This window comes from Artibeus jamaicensis, unplaced genomic scaffold, assembly GCF_021234435.1.
Source record: "Artibeus jamaicensis isolate MK-2021 breed Jamaican fruit bat unplaced genomic scaffold, CSHL_Jam_final contig_3126, whole genome shotgun sequence".
NCBI lineage: Eukaryota > Metazoa > Chordata > Mammalia > Chiroptera > Phyllostomidae > Artibeus > Artibeus jamaicensis.
Genome location: NW_026521723.1, coordinates 20219733 through 20237910, shown reverse-complemented (window position 1 = coordinate 20237910; position 18178 = coordinate 20219733). Strand labels below are relative to the sequence as shown.

Sequence of the window (18178 nt, the reverse complement as noted above, 5' to 3'; positions counted from 1 at the left end):
TCACCCACGGGGCCAGCATCCAAGTACCCACTCCTGGCGCCCTGGGATAACCAGGCAGTGTCTGGGCGGGGGACCGGAGAGGTCGCGCCATCCTCCAGCGCACCAGTGGCCAGAGGAGAGCTTCGGCCCCAACTGCCGCTGTAGACGGCCTGGGTGCGGGGTGGGGGTGAGCATCGGATGCAGCAGGGGCTGAGAGCAGAAAGGTGCTCACTTGTGCTCAGGGGGTTATTTCTTTAAATCTTTTCCCAACTTTTAGTCAGCTTTTAAAACATAGCCATGGCCATGCTGGTATATGTCCAGGCACGAGAGTTGTTATAATGCCCCTAATTTAGCATCAGCAAATAAGGTGGACAGGGTAAGTGTAGAATGACTCCTGAGAATCTGACGAGCAGCGTCACGCAGCAGTGCTGCAAACTCGAGGTTGTGCCTCGGCGTGGACAGCCATGACCTCTGCTTTCACTTTAGGTCTGAAGGGGAGGAATCGGGAGCCACACGAATCCCTGGGCTGAGCAGCTCCCCAGAAGTGCTGAGGCACAAGCCAGGGAGACCCATCTGAGGGCCCCCTGTCCCGGCTCAGCACCGTGGTGCTCGATCTAGTGAGCTGGTCGTGAGACTTTGAACACAGTCTGCCGGACGGTGTTCGTAAAGCCTGTCTGCACCAGTTTACGGACCAACGGGTTTTCTGACGGGTCGGGTCTCCGCCCCATGCAGTGCCTACCTCTCCACACCAGCACGGCCCCAAGTGTGCTCTGGGTGGGCCCGGCCCAGACAGCAGCCCCAGCAGACGACCGAAGGAGCCCTAGACAGTGAGAAACAGGCTTATTGGAAACGTGTCAGGAATAATTTTGACCTTTCGAGAGCAGCATGGGCGTAGTGAAGCTCAGTCTCTCGCAGCCCCGGAGCAATGTCATTGCCGGCCCTGGGCTGGGATTCACGGGTCTCTTCGTGTTCCACAGGGAGCTGGCCTGGCCAGGCCCTGCTGCCCACTCACATTCATGCTCCGGGGGTCCCTGGATATCCAGCAGGGGCCTGCACCAGACGGAGCTGTCTGTCACTCGAGCGTCACCAACTCCTCCAGCCTGGGGCTGGGGCAGTGAAGTGGGCTGGGTCTTGCAGCCTGGATGGAAGGCCTGGGGGTTCTCCGAGGATGGGAGGCAGCTGCCAGGCAGCCTGGGAGGAGCTCGGAGCCCACAGCTGGATGTGCCGCCAGAGGCTGCCGAGGCCTCCGGGAGCCCTCCGCCAAAGGCGTGAGGGTAGCACAGAGACAGAGCCCCTCGATGCCATGTCACTCTTAGTGCCCAGCAGCGCTGGCTCAGGGGGACCAGCGTAAATCCTGCTTTGGGTATTTTCAGCCACGGAATGAAGAGGGGTGTGTTCACTGGGGTTTGGGTTTACCCAGCATGCGCCTGCCTCCTCGTCTGCCCCGCAGTGTGCTCCCTGCTAGGCCGCAGAGGTGAGAGGCGTCTTCTGGCTGCGTCCCGGCAACCTGAGCCTCACTGGAACCTGCCTGTCCTGGGGCAGCTTGTCGCCTCCCCCACTGCCCTCCTGTTTCCGGGAACCCTCCCTCCATTCCTCCACACCGTGGACTTCGCAGATTAACTTGGGTCAGGACTTTGAGTTTGGCACCCAGTAAAGGGCTTTCCCACTCCCACCCAGCCCAGCGTGTGGGAGCATCAGAACAGCAGTCACCCTGGGGGCCGGCGGGGTCCTCACTGCTGGGTCCCCAACCCGCTCCGGCCTTCCAGGAGCACACTGGCCCCCAGAAGCTGCTGTGGGTAACCAGAGTTTAATTTTCTTAAGTCAGAACTTGTGAACTCCTGAGAGATTTTATTTATTTTTTAAAAATCTATTTTATTGACTGTGCTACTACAGTTGTTCCAATTTTTCTCTCTTTCCCCGCCTCTGCTTGGTACTTATTCCCACCAGCGTTCCCCACCCCCGTTCATGTCCATGGTCGTACATATGAGTTCTTTGGCCTCTCCATTTCCTATACTTTCTGAACATCTTCCTGTTCTGTTCTGTACCTACCAATTTGTACTTCCTAATGCACCTTTTCCCCATTCTCCCCCCTCCCCTTCAACTGATAACCCTTCACATAAGCTCCACGTCTATGATTCTATCTATGATTCTGTTCTGCTTTTTTGCTTAGTTTGTTTTTTAGATTCGATTGGTGATAGTTGTGAATTTATTGCCACTTTAGTGCTCATAGTTTTGATCTTCTTTTTCTTAAATAATTCCCTTTAACATTTCATGTAATACTGGCTTGGTAATGATGAATTTCTTGAGCTTTACCTTGTCTGGGAAGCACTTTATCTGCCATTCCATTCTAAATGAAAGCTCTGCTGGATAGAGCAATCCTGGATGTAGGTCCTTGCCTTTCACCACTTTGTTACTTCTTTCCAGCCCCTTTCAGCATGCAAAGTTTATTTTGAGAAATCAGCTGATAGTCTTATGGGAACTCCTTTGTAGGTAACTCTCTGCTTTAGTCTTGCTGCTTTAAGACTCTCTCTTTATCTTTAACCTTTGGCATTTTAATTATAATGCATCTTGGTGTGGTCCTGTTTGGGTCCATCTTGTTTGGGACTCGCTGTGCTTCCTAGACTTGCATGTCTAATCCTTCACCAAATTAGGGAAGTTTCCGATTTCTTGCTCTTTCTCTTCTCCTTCTGGCACCCCTATGATTCAGATGTTGGTACATTTGAAGTTGTCCCAGTGGCTCCTTACCCTATCCTTGTTTTTTTTTTTTGGACTCTTTTTCCTTCTTGCTGTTGTAATAAAATGTTTTTTTCTTCCTTATGTTCCAAATCATTGATTTGAGTCTCAGCTTCACTCCACTGTTGGTTCCCTGTAATTTTTTCTTTATTTCATTAGTGTAAACTTCATTTCTGCCTGGGTCTTTTTTATGCTGATGAAGTACCCAGTGAGTTCTTTGAGCATCCTGTTAGCCAGTATTTTGAATTCTGCATCTGGTAGATTGCTTATTTCCATTTTGTTCAGCTCTTTTTATTCAGCTTTGATCTGTTCTTTCATTCGGACCATGTTTCTTTGTCTCCTCACTTTGGCAGCCTCCCTGTGTTCGTTTCTGTGTATTAGGTGGAGCTGCTTTGACTGCCTGTCTTAGCAGTGTGGCCTGTCGGAGAAAGGGGCACTGGTAAGTTGAATGAGGTGGAACCTTAGCTAATCGCCAGGGCGAGGCAACCCGTGGGAAGCAGGTTGATGGAGTCTCTGATACGGCGTTGCCATTTTGAGTCTCTGTGTGTGGTAGCGCTCGGAAAGGGGACAGTGCCTCTGCCTGGCTTCTGGAGTTTTGTCCTGGAGGAAGCTGTCCCCTGGCACTCACCCTGATGCCAGACATTTCAGTGTCTCCCCGTATGCCACTGCTGCCTTTCCAGCTGCTGCCCGGTGCTGAAGCCCAGAGGGAGTGAGTTTGCATGGAAATCCTAAGTCTGTTGCAGTCCCTGTAAGGGGAGACCCCTAAGAATCGTGCAGTTTCTTCTGCCACCACAAACCCTGCTGGATTTTACAGTCAGACGTTATGGGGACTTATCTTCCTGGCACTGGAACCCGGGCTGGGTGGTCTGGCGTGGGGCTGGGATCTCTTGCTCCCGAGGTGTCCCTCCCGATTTTTATCCACTGCTTGTGGGATTGGGACCTCCCATCCCACATCTCCAATCAGTGCCCCTCCACATGTCTCTGCCCCTCCTACCCAGCAGGATGAATGTGGTTTCTTTAATTCCCTGGTTGTTGGACTTCCATACACTCGATTTTCTGACGATTCTGGGTGACAGTTGTTTTGTAGTCTAATTGAAATTTTTGCCATGTTTGTGTGAGGAATTAAGGGTGTTTACCTACGCCTCCATCTTGACTAGGAGTCCCTTGTAGGAGATTTTATATGTGCTCAGTGGGAGGGGGGGTGAGTGTGTGAGTGTATGTGTGTGTGCACATGTGTGAGGACTGATCAGCTTAGAGATTTCTCCTATGAGTAAGTGGCAGAACTGGGGGAGGACCCTTCAAGCCCAGGGCCTGGACAGCAGGGGAGGGGAGGTTTGGGGAAAATGACAAGGAACTAGGTATGGGGACAGGAAGAACTTAGACACATGGGTTTTGCCAATGGATAAAATGAAAGCACAGTGCACTCCCAGCGTCTAGCCCAGAGCGTGTCCCATAGGAAGAACCCAGCTGTATTCACTGAAGGAAAGAATGAAAGATGGAAAGAAGAAAGGGAGGGAAGGAGGGAGGCAGGGAGGGGTGACGACTCCCCCTCATGTTCAGGCTCCTTGGTGAACTGTAGAGGGGCATGAGCCGCCCCCTCCCACGGGCCCAGCTTTGGAAGCTTCCATATCCTCTCTTCTCATACTCCTCTCCTTTCTCGTCTCTTGTAGGGCTTCGAAGACCCCAAGGACAAGTGAGTAACGCGCCTCCATTATTCCTGCTCCCAGGCCTGGGGCACAGCTTCAGATCTGCCCCGTAGCTTTGTCTCCCCACACCCCAAGGGCAAGGAGCCCGCGCGCAGTCCTGACTGACAGGGTCTGGAGCCCGTGGCAGCCGAGGGATGGGTGGTCCAGGAGCGCAGGCCGCCAGTGCAGAGGCCGGGCCCCGGCATTTCCCGTACATAACCTCCACTCCATGCACACACACAACCACGGGCACATGCACTCTGCATGTGCATGTGTGTGCGCACATGTATGTGTGTGCATATGCATGCAACTCAAAAAAGTGCAGACCTTGCACAGTGGTCACACACAGCACCTGCCGCATCCCAGTGCCCTGAGGGAATGTCCTCCTTCTCCGCTTCCCAGTTCTCAGGGACTGTCAGAAACTCCACTCAAGGACTGGGCTTCACCCTAATAAATATGTTTTTTAGTTCAGCACCCAAAGCTCATAAAACCTGCCTCCCAGGGAGCCTGAGCCAGGTTAAAGCGACCAGGCGGGTCACAGGCCCTGCAGCTGAAGTCTCCCCTCCTGGTCTCAGCCTTTGTTTCTGGATGATGCTACGGCCGGAGAATAGAGCAGAGACTGTTACCTGTGGGGAGAAAACAATTAAACCTCCCATAATAACTCATTATTATGATGATGTAGTAATCCATCAACCGCAGGTCTGAGACTTAGGTGGTTTTCTATGCACATGCGTGCCGTTGTTAGAGAGGGGGCCTTGGGCTCCTGGCCGTCCTGGCCTCAGTCTCAGCTTCCTTACCCCTTATGAGGGCTGTTCTTGGGCTGGTGCAGGGCCTCTCCTGAGTCCTCTGTGCACAGGGTAGAGCGACCCTGTGTAGGCGCCCCCTGGTGGTCAGCCTGTCTGGAATCTGTGCCTCTTGCTCCTAGGAACGCCCAGGAAAGTGCAAACCCTGAGGATGAAGTGGATGAATTTCTGGGCCGCGCCATTGATGCCAGGAGCATTGACAGGCTGCGATCGGAGCATGTTCGCAAGTTCCTCCTAACCTTCAGGGAGCCTGACTTAGAGAAGAAGGTACAGCACCCTGGGCGGAAGGAGGCTCGGGGCAGAGCCAGGGCCCGCGGGAGGGAACCCAGGCGGCAGTCACTCCTTCCCGCCCGACACTGTTGGAAGACCCCTTCTTGTCACCTCTGTTTCCCCAGCTCTGATGCCGCCCTACCCAGGGCGTGGAGGTTTCAGGGAGCCCTCCTGGTCTGGAAGGGATAAATCTTAACCTCCTTGTGCCTCAGTTTCCTTCACTGGAAAATGGAGATGTTTAGCACACATACCTCAAAGGGTCATAGTGAGGATTAGACAAGTCCACACCTGTAAAACACATAAAACAGCGCCTGCCACATAGCATATGTTCAGTGAATGTTAGTTGCTATTTGTATTATTTTTGCGTGCTATTATTATTGTTATCATTAGCAATGGACCACCTAGCTACCCTGACCCTCCAAGTGTTAGAATTGGAAGGGGCAGTCAAAATCTCTTGGTCCTGTCTTCCTGAATTGTGACTGAGAGAGCTAAAACTCAGAGTGGTTGCTGTAGTAGATGTGCCACCCAGTGGAGTAGCGACAGAGCCAGAACCAGTCCCCCTGGTTCGGCATCTTTGTTCCGTGTCACAGGGTCTCCCTGGTGTTCGGTTAAAATGGGCTCAGTGACCCTGTGTCATCATCGAGGGAAGCAAACCTAATCAGGAAGAAAAGTCATGGAAGGGAACTTAGGCTGTTTACCAGTAGTTATGCAGCTGGCATGGACCGTCTTTTCGAGGTGGCTCTGTGCCAGCCCAGCCTCTGCTCTACGGCTGGTCGGTGTTGTGGGAGGAGCTGGGGCTGGGGGTCAAGACCTTGGAGATGAGCTGTGTGATTGTGGACAGGTCTTGTGAGCTCTCTGAGCCCCAGCTTACTCATCTCTCAAGCAGAAACAGCAGTGGTCCTGTGCCTACTTCCTGGGGTGCTTGTGAGGTGCACAATGATGCATGCAGACGGTGCTCGGGGATTTAGCCATGATCCTTATGAATCACTCTCATGGTGATCTGGTCTGCAGCAACTTTCTGGTTTGACCCAGCTCAGCTCCCTTCCCGCAAACATCTCCTTATGGCAGTTCGGACTGGTGTCTCGAGGCCTAAGGCTAGCACTGGTTCTCGGGTCTTCCACATCCTGGGAGCAGGCTGCCCCGAGTGTGTCCGGGATAGAAGGGCTGGAGCAGACTGGCTGCTGTCTTTGCCCCCTCACTCTGCCCATGTCCTCTCAGTACTCCAAGCAGGTGGATGACCGATTCGGTGCCTACGTGGCCTGTGCCTCGCTCGTCTTCCTCTTCATCTGCTTTGTCCAGATCACCATCGTGCCCCAGTAAGTACCCTTCCTCCTGGGGTCCCCCCTCTGGCTACAGGGACTGCGGGGGTATGAGGGAGGTCATGAAGTGGGACAGAGGCAGGAATCTGGGCTGAACTTGCTCAACAGAGAAGTTTCCGAGTGTGTCCTCAGTGGGACCAGGAAGCTGGGAGTCTGGCCCCTCTGTGACAGGGAGGCCATGTGCTCGTGCCAGGCTGGACACTCCTCTCTGGGTGCCACCAGGCTGTGTGGGAAGCTCCTTGTCACCGCATCAGCTCATCATCCCTTTTGAATCCACACCACTGGGCCCTTCGAATCACCCAAAGTCTTCACCAGGCTTGCTTCTGCGTCACCTTTGGTTCTTGCAAAAAAAATCAATACTTCTTCAACCGATAGAGGGTTTTTTGCTACTCTGGAAATTTTGAAGAATGGATTTTAGGTTCTGAAGGCTTTCTCAAACGGATGCTCCTGAACTCTGTTGAGGACCGGCTGTGTCTCTGAGAGAGTCCTGTGGCTTCCCAGAGGACCGCTCTGAGTGCGCAGCGGTTCTGGCAACTGCTGCGGTTGTTAGTCATTTGCAGTCGGGTCACGCTTAGTCAGGAAACATAACTGCTCCGCGTGTGTCTGTGTGTATATGCATGCACATATATGTACTGTGGCTGTGCCTACATGTATATGAGACACCTTTTTAACTTTTTATTATGCAGCATTTCACACATATAGAAAAGTAATTGATGTAACTAATACCCATCCCCCAGATATAACAATTTTGATATTTTTATTTTCTTTCTGTTTTTCTTTAAAGCTAATGTTAGACACAAGGACATTTTGTCCCCCAAAACCTCAACATATACCCCTGTTAAGGGGGTTTTCCTTCTTCACCACCTTGCCTTACCCTCCATCCAAAGCCGTCCAATGCCAAGCCCACGCTCAGATTTCCAGCACATCTTCTACTCTCAGTTTATCCACGGCCGGAGTCGACGCAGGGCCCACAGGGTGCATTTGGTGATGTCCTGGAAGTCTACCTTCATCCAGGAGTGTCCTCGCCCCAATACCTTCTGGTTTTCATTCTGAAATAATTGTAGATTTATAGAAAAGTCAAAAAAGTATTGCAGAGAGTGTCTTTATATCCTTCATCCAGTCTCTCTAATGGTGGCCACTTACATAACCCAAGTAGAACAGTCAAACCCGGAGAGTTAATACTCGGGTGGTCCTCCTACTACTCCACAGGCCATGCCCTAATTTCACCAGCATCGCCCCAGATGGCCTCCCTGTGGTCCACGGGCCAGTGCTGGGCCCCCACCTTGCATCTAGCGGTTGCATCTCCTGAGTCCCCACCATTCGTGATCCCCTCTCAGCCTTCACTTGTCTTTTGTGGCCTTGGCACTTTGGACGAGTGCTGGCCAGTTGGTGTGTAGACTGTCTGTCCATTTGGTGGGGAGAAGTTTGATGTTTGATGTTTTCTCATGAGTGGTTGAGGTTATGCTTTTTGACAAGAGTCCCACAGAAGTGACGTGTCCTTTTGGTGTGTCATGTCAGGAGGTACGTGATGTTGACATGTCTTATTTCTCAACACCTTCTATTTTTCATGGCACTTACTGTTGAAGAGCTGGCTCCTACCTTTTATCTGCTGTGACTCTGTCCGGACACCATACCCCAGCAGCCAGCTGCCCCTGGTCACATGGCTGGTGCCCGTTGCTCTGTGCAGAGGCCTTGCAGAGCTGGTGGGACCAGGGGTTCTTAAGGACAGAGGACCCTACTCTGTCTGAACCAAAGTGGGGCCACGGGCATAAGTAAGGACCTTCTGTCCGATTGCCAATAAAAGTGCCCTTGGTGTGGGTGCATGATCTTCCCTCCATACCCCTTCTCTTTTTCTGCAGCGTGGCTCGAGGGCTGAGTTACCCCACTGCCCCGCTCTGCCTCCAGCAGCTTCACTCCCTCCTCAGGCCACACAGCTCCAATTGTGAAGGCACCGACGAGGTCACTCTCTGGCCCTCCTCTCCGTAGGAGAGCTTAAAAGCTGCTCTAAAGGTCTTTCTTTTTTTTAAAGGTCTCAAGCGAGTTCTCTCCCCTTGTTCTATTTGTCTAAGGCAGCTAAGTACTGGCTTCTGGGGGAGCCCGGAACAAAGGCCCCATTTGATTGCCTCCCTAGCCGTGCCCCCTGCCTTCTCAAGTCCTTCGTTTGCCTTTAACCTGCCAAGAGCACCTGGCATCTCGAGGCCACCCCCCCTCCCTGAGAGAGGAGGGATTTCTGTGGCCTCCTGTGGTCCGGTGGGGTGCACTGGTCCCAGCCAGCCTCTGCCCCGGGAGGGCCAGTGCGAGGTACCGGCAGGAAAGTCACCAGAAGCTCTTTTGTCCAAGGATTCTGGCCCATGATGTACGTTAAGACCACCTGTGCTCTGCCTCTGAAGAGAGGGGCAGTGGGAGATACGTGGGGTTTTTTTTTTCTTTTGAACTGGCTGGAAGTAGGGGAGCAGAAACTGAGCAGGATGTGTGGGGCCTGACAGTGGGGAGGGGACAGGGTTTAGGGACTCTGCCTTCCCAGGGGACGTGTGACTGCTATATCTCAGAGTGACTGGCTGACCTGCTGACAGATGCACTGCTATAAATGATGGCTGTTTATCAAATCAGTTTTTAGCCTTCATAGTTGCTTATCAAGCAGGCCGTCAGTGGCTATTCTGGAGGGAATAAACAAGTGACTTTTTCAGTGGGTCCTTCCAAGCTAAATGAAGAGAGCCAGTGGATAGTGAGAATGAAGCAAAATGCTGAGCACGTTGCATCCGGTTCTCCATCCGTTGTCCTGTGGGCTGCTGCTCCCCCAGGAAGGCACACGCGGGTGGAAAGGGCAGGGGCCAGGCTGTCATGGAGCGGGGTCCTGAACCAATTTGCGAGGTCGTTGAGCCCTCCTGAGTGAGTCAGAGGCTAGAAAAGCTTGGGCAGTGGGAGCAGAGGAAACAGAGCAACTTCTGCTTCCTTCCAGGGGCTCTCCGAGCCCCAGCCCCCGGGAACTATGAGGACAGACACTTGCAGCCTGCTTACAGGGTCAGGTCTGGGAACAGCTGTCACCCCGCTACCTGGATGTCACCTCACTCCCATCCCTGTCATTTCCACCGGCTCCACCCAGAATTCCCCACCCCCTCTCTTCTTCCAGCTCCGTGTTCATGTTGAGTTTCTACCTGACCTGTTTTGTGCTGCTGACCTTGGTGGTATTTGTGTCCGTGATCTACTCCTGCGTGAAGGTGAGTCTAGCTGACACCTGAGCCCACCCCCTTCCTTGTCCCTGTCTTCTCCTCCTTCCCAGCCCACTGAGAGGGGCCCTAGCAGCAGCCAGTGACCCTGCTTGGGATCAGGGGTGCATGCTGGGTTACAACTCTCGACTGGCATTGGCAGCAAGCTAGGCTGCAGGGGCAGTCAGCCAGTGGAGCCTCGCGGGGTTGGGCTCGGTGACTGGCCTTTGCAGATCTTTGCAGCAAGACGATGGCGTCGCTCCCTCTTTGCCTGTCCCCTTGCTATCAGGTGGGATGGGGAAAGGGCACCTAGTTCGATGCCTGGCATGAAGCATTGACATTTGCTGAAGAAACGAGTGTGGAAGGGGCCTCTCGAAGCCCTTTTCGGTGTTCCCACGTGCCCCGGAGTGGGCCCCGGAGAGGACTGTAGAGGTCATGGCTTTGGGCTGCTCGGCATAGAGATGAGGAGGGAGGCCCAGAGGGTTCATTGTTTCAGTCAGGGCCACACAGCTAGGACTGTTGACATGAAACCCTGTCCTGTGCTTTTCTCTGACACCCTCTCTTGGCCACGCTGTGCCCGCGGCCAGCTGTGTCCTCTTCTGGTCTACTGTAGAAAGCACTCAGGATCCCACTTGCTTTGTCCACGGAACCTTTCCTCATTTCCTTCCCCAGTGGTTCCAGAATTCCCTGATGGGGCCAGAAAGGCAGGCAGGTCAAGGTCCTCTCTGGCTCCTGCTGTGACCGTGTCTCTGCTCCTTTCTGGCACTCACTCGGAGCCCAGCCCCTGGGGTCGGGGGTGGGGTGGCCGGGCTGTGCCCTCACTCTCCACATACTCTGCAGTGGGCACCATATTCTTCCTCCAGAGGGACTGGACCTTTGTCACATCCAAAGGCCCCTTTGTCTCTTCACCCTCTGTGAGGTCCTTCATTAGGTTATTAATTGTGTAATCACCTGATGGTCAAGGTCTTGGTGGACTGATTGTCAGAACCGGAAGGCCTCGGGGATGAAGGATCTGGTGTGGTGCAGCCCTTCCCCAAGCAGGTGCAGATGTGGCCACCCGGAGAGGGGCAGGTGGGCTGGGGTCTCTTGGCAAGTTAAGCCACGTTTGAAGCTGGTGGCTTTGTTGCATTGTGGGGGTTAATCCTGGTTCCCTGCCCCTCCACCTGGCTCTTCCTCGAGGCCCTGTGTTCAGTCACCTCCTGCCTTTTGGTCCTTTCTCTCTTGGCCGAGCCTCCCCCACAGCCCCCCATCCTCCAGCCTGCCATTTCCCCAGTGGGCAGTCCTACTCTCCCCACCTCGCGGCTGTAAGGGCGCACCGCATACCCACAACAGGCAACCCAAGTGTCCGTCGACACTTGAGCAGACAAAGCACAGCGGTGCGTGCGCACAGTGGAACATCATCTGCCCATAAAAGGGAATGAAGTTCTGACGCGTGCTACGGAATGGGTGGGCCTGAGTGGTCCACCCATCACTCAGGTGGATGCTGGGTGAGAGAAGCCGGACACAAGAGGACATACATCATACGATTCCCGTTACACGAAATATCTAGAATAGGCAAATTCGCAGAGACAGAAAGCAGATTACAGGGCCCCACGGGCTAGAAAGGGGCTGAGGAGTTATGGCCTGACGGGTACAGAGTGTCTGTTCGGGAGGATGGAGGGGTCTCCTCGGACCCAGGTGGCGGCGATGGTCGCACAGCACTGTGCCTGGAATGAGTGCCGCTGAACCATGCACTCACGGGTGATTCGAATGGCACGTTTCATGTCATTTTACCACAGTAAAAAGTCGTGACAACTGAAAAAAACTACACTATAGTACTAAAAGAGCCTCTTAAATATTTTCCCTACCCCCCCAAAGAATCTTTTCTCTTTTTAAGTTATAAACGGAAGCAGTCATTGATTGTTTGTTTGTTCGAGGCACTTACTTAGTCTATTCAAATCAGGATCGAAGCTGTATGTAGTCTACAGTTTTCAACTAGAACCTGGATTTCTCTCTGTTCCATTGGCTGCTCGGCTACACCTGAGCCACAGATTGTCTTCGGTTTGTGTTCCCCAGCTTGTATGTGTACCTTGGGAAGGGGAGGAGGACAGGGAGAGGGCCCACCCACCCCCGACCCCACAGCCCACCCCAGCCTCTCCCTCTCCCTGCACTGGCCAGTTTGAATGAGAGCTTTGGTCCAGTGAATTCTTTTTGCTACTGTTCCAGAGTATTTGTGAGAATCATTCCTGCCTCCTTTTGTTTTATAGAGTCTGCCTAGTTTGTAATCAGTGTCACATTCAATAAGCTTCTTCTCTATTCCTTCATCCAGAACAGAGATTTTTCTGACAGTTCTGAGGAGACCAGGGTTTCCTCAGGGGGAGGCTGATGGGGGGGGATGCCCACCATCCTCCCCCAGTTCATCCCCTGCCCAGCCACACCCTCCAACCGGAGGTGACCCCTTCTTCCCTCTTCCACAGAACTTCTGTAAAGAATTTGTTTAGTGAAAAATACTTGTGGCTTATCAAATCAGGAACCTGCTGATACACCCTAACACCCACCTTGGGGTCCTGGCTGTGTCCTTCTCTCCTGCCTCTTGGTGAATAGTCTTCCCAACATTCCTCTACTTCCGGGAGAGTAGACCCCCCGAGCTGAGAAGTTGTCTGTAGTGTGAGTTCCTCTCGTATTTCATTATTTCCCTTCCCTCTTTCATGTCGAACATTAACCGTTTGCACAGTGAGACCCAGAAGGAGTAGTTCTCCCCGTGGGCAGCGGTGCCACAGGGTGGACGCCTGCAGGGCGGGCCTGTCACCGGGGCTGCCCCCAACCTGCGGGCAGACTGCCTGGGTGGACCCGATCTCCTGTCCAGGTATCGCCCTGACCCTCACTGGCCTGGACTTTTTGGCGTTGTTCTCTTTTCCCTCGGAAAACATTTGCCCTTTACCAGAACTCAGAAACTTTTCATCGTCTTTCCACAGTTTCTCAAAGTCACAGCTGGTGGCTTCTCTATGAGATTCGGCAGTTTCTGAATTACTGCATCTGGTACGGGCTCCGCAGAATAAAAGCCAAGTGGTTCTGTCAGACGTGGTTTCTTCCTCTACTTTATTTACTGTTCCACTTCCACCAAACAACTCAGACGTACTTTCCCAAGTCAGCAGTTGTGAAGAGAGCGATGCGAAGAAAGCGCATCCTGCACCGGCCGTCTGCGACCTGCCGGGGAGCCCCGCGTGCCCCTTCGGCGAGAGGGCCCCTTCCTGCTCACCCACGGCTGTGACGGCCTTTCCGTCCGCGTGTGTTCGGCCCTTTGCTGACACAGCCCAGTTCACACTCACAGCCCTCGCTTTCTCACTGAGGCTAATTTGGTGCCTTTGTCTTCCTCTTGTCCCAAAGTCCTGGTCTTGTTTCTGGAGCGCATCAGCTGCCCTCGAGTCCCGCTGGTTCTGGATGCCTTGCCCTGAAGATTCCCCGCCCCCCCCAGCACTGCCTTCTGGTGATGCCGTCTTGTCTGAACCTGCTCCTCCCTTTCCTCGGCGTCAGCGCTGCCCTGGGCCCCAGAGCTGATTTTCTTAGAGAAAACCACCCGAAGTCCCTGCCATCACATGTGGTCCACAGACTCAGGGAATTTCGGACTGGAAGGGGGCTGAGCAGTGAGGCAGCCCAGGCACCTGCCTGGGGCTGGACTCCCTCTATGATAGCCCTGCCGGGGGTGGGCCAGCCTCTGCTTGACCACTTCCAGAGACGGCGAGCGCACTCACATATGCTGGGCACAGCCCCCCTTCTCTCCTTGCCCAGCTCTGACTGCCCCATTGGTCTCCCTGCAGCCTCTGCCCCATCACCTGTGAAGCAGCCCAGGCCTACCCCTGACAGTGCCTCCGCTTTTGCCACCACCACCCGAATGACAGAAGAGGGTGGCTCCCTCCTTCCCCTCAGGCTGAGCTGCGTCTCTGCCTTTACTGTGGCTGATTAGCAAGCACATCCTTCCTCAGAAGGTCAGACTCCTTTCCTACAATTCGGGACTTGGGTACGGATAGGCCCAGAAGGAGTATTCAGCCACATCCTTCTCTGCATGTGTGTTTATCTCCACCATCCTCCAGGCCGCTGGCTGCCTCTAAGCCTGCATCCCACTGACCCCTAGGACTTAACTGTGTGAGTTCCAGGGACCGGGACCAGAGCTCTCAGGCTCCATCTGCTCCGTGCAGTCACCGGAAAGCCTCTCCTCTGCCCAGAGCCTGCACGTGGCGGAGCCTCCCCTTGCTGGCCGTCCTCACCACCACTCCGCCTGACTGCTGCCCTCAGCGTCCCAGCCAGGGCCCTGCTACAGAACCAGCTCCTCTTAAGGTGTCTTCCGTCTGTGAGGACTTGGGAATTCCCACACCCCCCTCTCCACCAGCAGGCTCGGCGGCGCATTTCGTCTGCTGGGGCAGGGATGTGCTGCTGCCAGATTCGTGTTCGGTGGCTTTTGAGGCAGGAAGTCTGGGGTCCAGGTCACAGCTGTGCCACTTCGAGCTGTGATTCCTGAGCCTCTGAGCTGATTTTTATTGCATCCACTGTGCAGATGGAGACAATAAGGCCCAGTGAGCTGAACCACGTGTTCCCCCAGTTCCTGGAGCTAGGAAGTGGTGTGGCCGGGACCCACACCCACAGGCTTCTTGACCCCAGACCCCACAGTCCTCCCCTTCAGGGACACTGCCTTCGGTAGTGTGTCCAGTCGACCCTGCAGGCCAGGTGATGAGAGCAGCAGTGTGAAGGCTGGTCATCTTCTGCCTGCTGTGTTGGGCCTCCGAAATTTTCCTACCTTTTAAAATATTTTTCTGAAGTAAGAGCTACTGCTGTTTTATTAGCTCCTTGCCAGGAAAGCTGTCTTCTTAAACTTTTTGCCATCGAACTTCATCACCTCCTTTGATCTCTGCAGCTCCCCAGCTCCACAGCGCAGACGGGAGCCCGGGCCCCGGGGGGCCATCGATTTGCCTGGAGACTCTCAGAGAGGCCAGGATCAAAACTGTCCCTCACCCAGTCATGGCTTATTAATTATGTCCCTACTCCTGTTTTTATATTGAATTGATTTGAATTAACTAGACTGTGAATGTACTGGTTTGGATTTTTCCAAATTGATTATTTTCCTGAGTTCTGATTGGGAGCAAGCATGGAGCAGTTGGTTTGCACAGATGCAACATTCTGCCATGAAAAATGCTCTCCTGATGAGCTTTTTGATTGCAGAAGATGAAAAACTATAAACTGATACCAGGGCAGGATGTCACATCGTCTGGAGACCTCAAAAAGCAAAAATTCCTGGGTTTTTGCTGGGATTTTAAAGGCAAGAGTGGGTCTTTTGAAAGAGTGACAAGGAAAACTAGCTTATAGCAAGCCAGTGCGTTAAGAAGCATCCATTTATCAGATGTTAATTAGAACAGCACTCCACATTGGATTTTTTTTTAAGGCTGCAGTTATTCTTATGGCCTCTGGGTGGCCCCAGTGGGGCTCCTGGTCCCCCTGGACTAGGCATCTCCTGTGCACATGCTGCCCCAGTCCTTGGTGATTGCGGAATAATGAAGGAAGCCCTTCAGTTGATGGACAGCGTAATCAGGACTAAAACGATTTAAGCAACTTGGATGGTGGCGATAGGGGATAGAGTGGCGAAATTCGAAGCAGACAAAGATTAGAAACCATCTGTCCCATCCTTTCAGAGCTAGATCCTGGTGCTACTGCCAAAAACACTTTCCCAGCTGTGAAACCGAAAATTCCTTTAATAGGAAACAAGCACTTTCATTCTTATTGGCAATATAGCTCTTTAAAATGCAAATATTAACCAAGTTTTCTATTGACTTTAACAGCTTACAAAGTGCTTTCAAATGCATCATTTCATTGAGTCTCTGTAGCCACCCTGGGAGACAGTCTTTTCCATTTACTGATGCAGAAACTGAGGCTCAGAGCTGCTTATGACGTCCCCGGGGCCAGACAGCTGGTGGGAGGCCGAGCGGGGTTTATTTAGATACAATTCACATGCCATAAAGTCCACTTTATAAAGGTGGGTGAAATTATATCACCTCGCAGCTTTGGGTGTAGTCATGAAGTCGTGTGGCTGCTGTCACTCTAACTCCAGGGCATTGTCCTCACCCCAGAAAGAAGCCTGTACCCGCCGCAGTCACTGCTCATTCCTCACTTGCCTCGGCCCCTGGCAACCTCTGATCTGCTTTCTGGATTTGCCTGTTCTGAACAAGTTGTATCAATGCAATCATGCAATAGGTGGCCTTTTGAAATTGGCTTCTTTTACTTTGCACAATATTTTCAAGGTTCGTCCATGGCATACCGTCATGTAACAGCCCTTTATTCCTTTTTATGGCCAAAAAAAATATTCCATTGTGTGGCTATGTCCCATTTTGTTTAGCCTTCCACCAGATGGGTGGACACTTGGGACGCCTCCCCTTCCCTGGGTCCTCCAGCTGCTTTTGCAGCCTAGGCTGGTTGGGAGGTGAGAGGATGTGGCGGACGAGGCCAGCGGCGTCAGACTCGGTGGAGCCGATCACACTGTCACCAGGACCGTAGTGCGTCTTTGGGCCGGCTCGCGGCTTGTCCAGCTGGAGGCAGTGCAGGGAGGGCTAGGGGAAGGAAACAGCAGATCCGTGAGTGTCCTGCCGGAAAGGCCTCACTGCGTTCACTCGTCCCTGGCCTGTCGCAGCTCACTTGCTGCGCACCCCGACCTCCACACGCCAGGCCCTCTCGGAACCTCAGACCCACAGCTCCCTCCTTCCGAGAAGCCTTCCGACCCTGGGCGACTCCTCAGCGGCCAACTACTGTCCCATGCCCACATTCGTAACTCTCAGAGTTCACGCACTAGGTGCAAGCACTGTTTTCTCTGCTTTCCTGCTTCTCTGTCTGGGTCAAGATAGCGTCTATCCTCCTTTCTTCCATCTTGCTTCCGTCACCTGGGAGCTCCCCAGGTGGATCCACACCTGGCCAGCTGCAGGGTCTGGGCCGCTGGTGGCCTGGAAGCAGTGGTGCGGCGCTGCCAGGCTGGGGGCTTGCGCACCGGGAGCGCGTTCCGGAAGGGCCGCGAGTTACCCTGGCCAGAGACAAAGGTGGATGGAGATCTGGTTCTGCGGCGGTTTGTGGAGTGCCCGCTGAATTCTGTGTTCTCTCTCTCTCCCTGCCTCCCCGCCCCAGCTCTTCCCGGCCCCCCTGCAGACCTTCTCCAGGAAGATCGTGCGGTCCAAGATGAACAGCACCCTGGTCGGGGTGTTCACCATCACCCTGGTGTTCCTGTCGGCCTTCGTCAACATGGTGGGTGGCTCCACCTCCCTGCCCCATTGGCGAAAGCCAGGGAAGCCCAGCACCCCACGAGCATGGGTCGGGAGGAGAGTCTGGAGTTCTCCCTCCCAGAAATTCTCTGGGTCCCACATCAGGTCTGGGATCAGATTTGACTCCTGAAGCCTCTCAGGGCTGGAGGAGATAGGAAGACCCTGTAAGTCCCCAGGGGATGTTTAGGAGCCCCACCCCAGCGGTAGGCGAACCTGGCCAGGTACTCGCCTCCTCCAGGCTCCCCTCCTGTCCTGGATCAGAGTTGGGCCGAGCCCCAGGCACCTGCTGCCCGGTGGAGATGGGCTGCCCTGGCCTGGCCCGTAAGGCTGACCCTCCCCTCCCCCGCCCCCAGTTCCTGTGCAACTCCAAGGACCTGTTCGGCTGCCTGGCAGATGAACGTAACATCAGCGCCAGCCAGGTCAACGCGTGCCACGTGGTGGAGTCGGCTGTCAACTACAGCCTGGGGGATGAGCAGGGCTTCTGCGGCAGTGCCTGGCCCAACTGCAACTTCCCCGAGGTACTGGGCAAGGAGGGGCTGGGTGCAGATGGAGAACCCCCGCCCCCCCGCCTGTCTGCCCTCGGCTGCTCTGAGGGACAGTCAGGGGCTTCAAGCTGCCTGCCGCCCCAGAACCCTCGTTTCCTCAGTGTCTCTCACTCCACGTGCCAGACACCCATGAACCAGGCCAGCCTTCGGTGTAACCATAGCAACTGTACCAGCACAGCTCTGGTTTACTGGCACTCACCAAGTGCCAGGCACTGCGCTAAGTGCTTATGTACAGCTCCTCACGTAATCCTCTCAACAACCCTGGCACGGAGGTGCTGTTACTATCTCCTCTCTGAGGCTGAAACTGAGGCCCAGAGAGGTCACATAACTTGCCCAAGGTCACACAGACAGTGAGTGGCACAGCCGA

The 18178-nt window shown here is 53.9% G+C and overlaps 1 protein-coding gene across 2 annotated transcripts in view; it reads left to right on the top strand.

Moving 5' to 3' along the window:
* Positions 1-18178, top strand: part of ADCY5 (adenylate cyclase 5) — a 144595-nt gene that overhangs the window by 107055 nt on the left and 19362 nt on the right. For both annotated transcript variants that reach the window (XM_053663036.1, XM_037132305.2), the window contains exons 9-14: positions 4383-4405; positions 5323-5467; positions 6689-6786; positions 9920-10007; positions 17133-17249; positions 17620-17784. In XM_053663036.1, coding sequence (XP_053519011.1) covers positions 4383-4405; positions 5323-5467; positions 6689-6786; positions 9920-10007; positions 17133-17249; positions 17620-17784 — 636 coding nt within the window. The remainder of the gene's footprint in view (positions 1-4382; positions 4406-5322; positions 5468-6688; positions 6787-9919; positions 10008-17132; positions 17250-17619; positions 17785-18178) is intronic.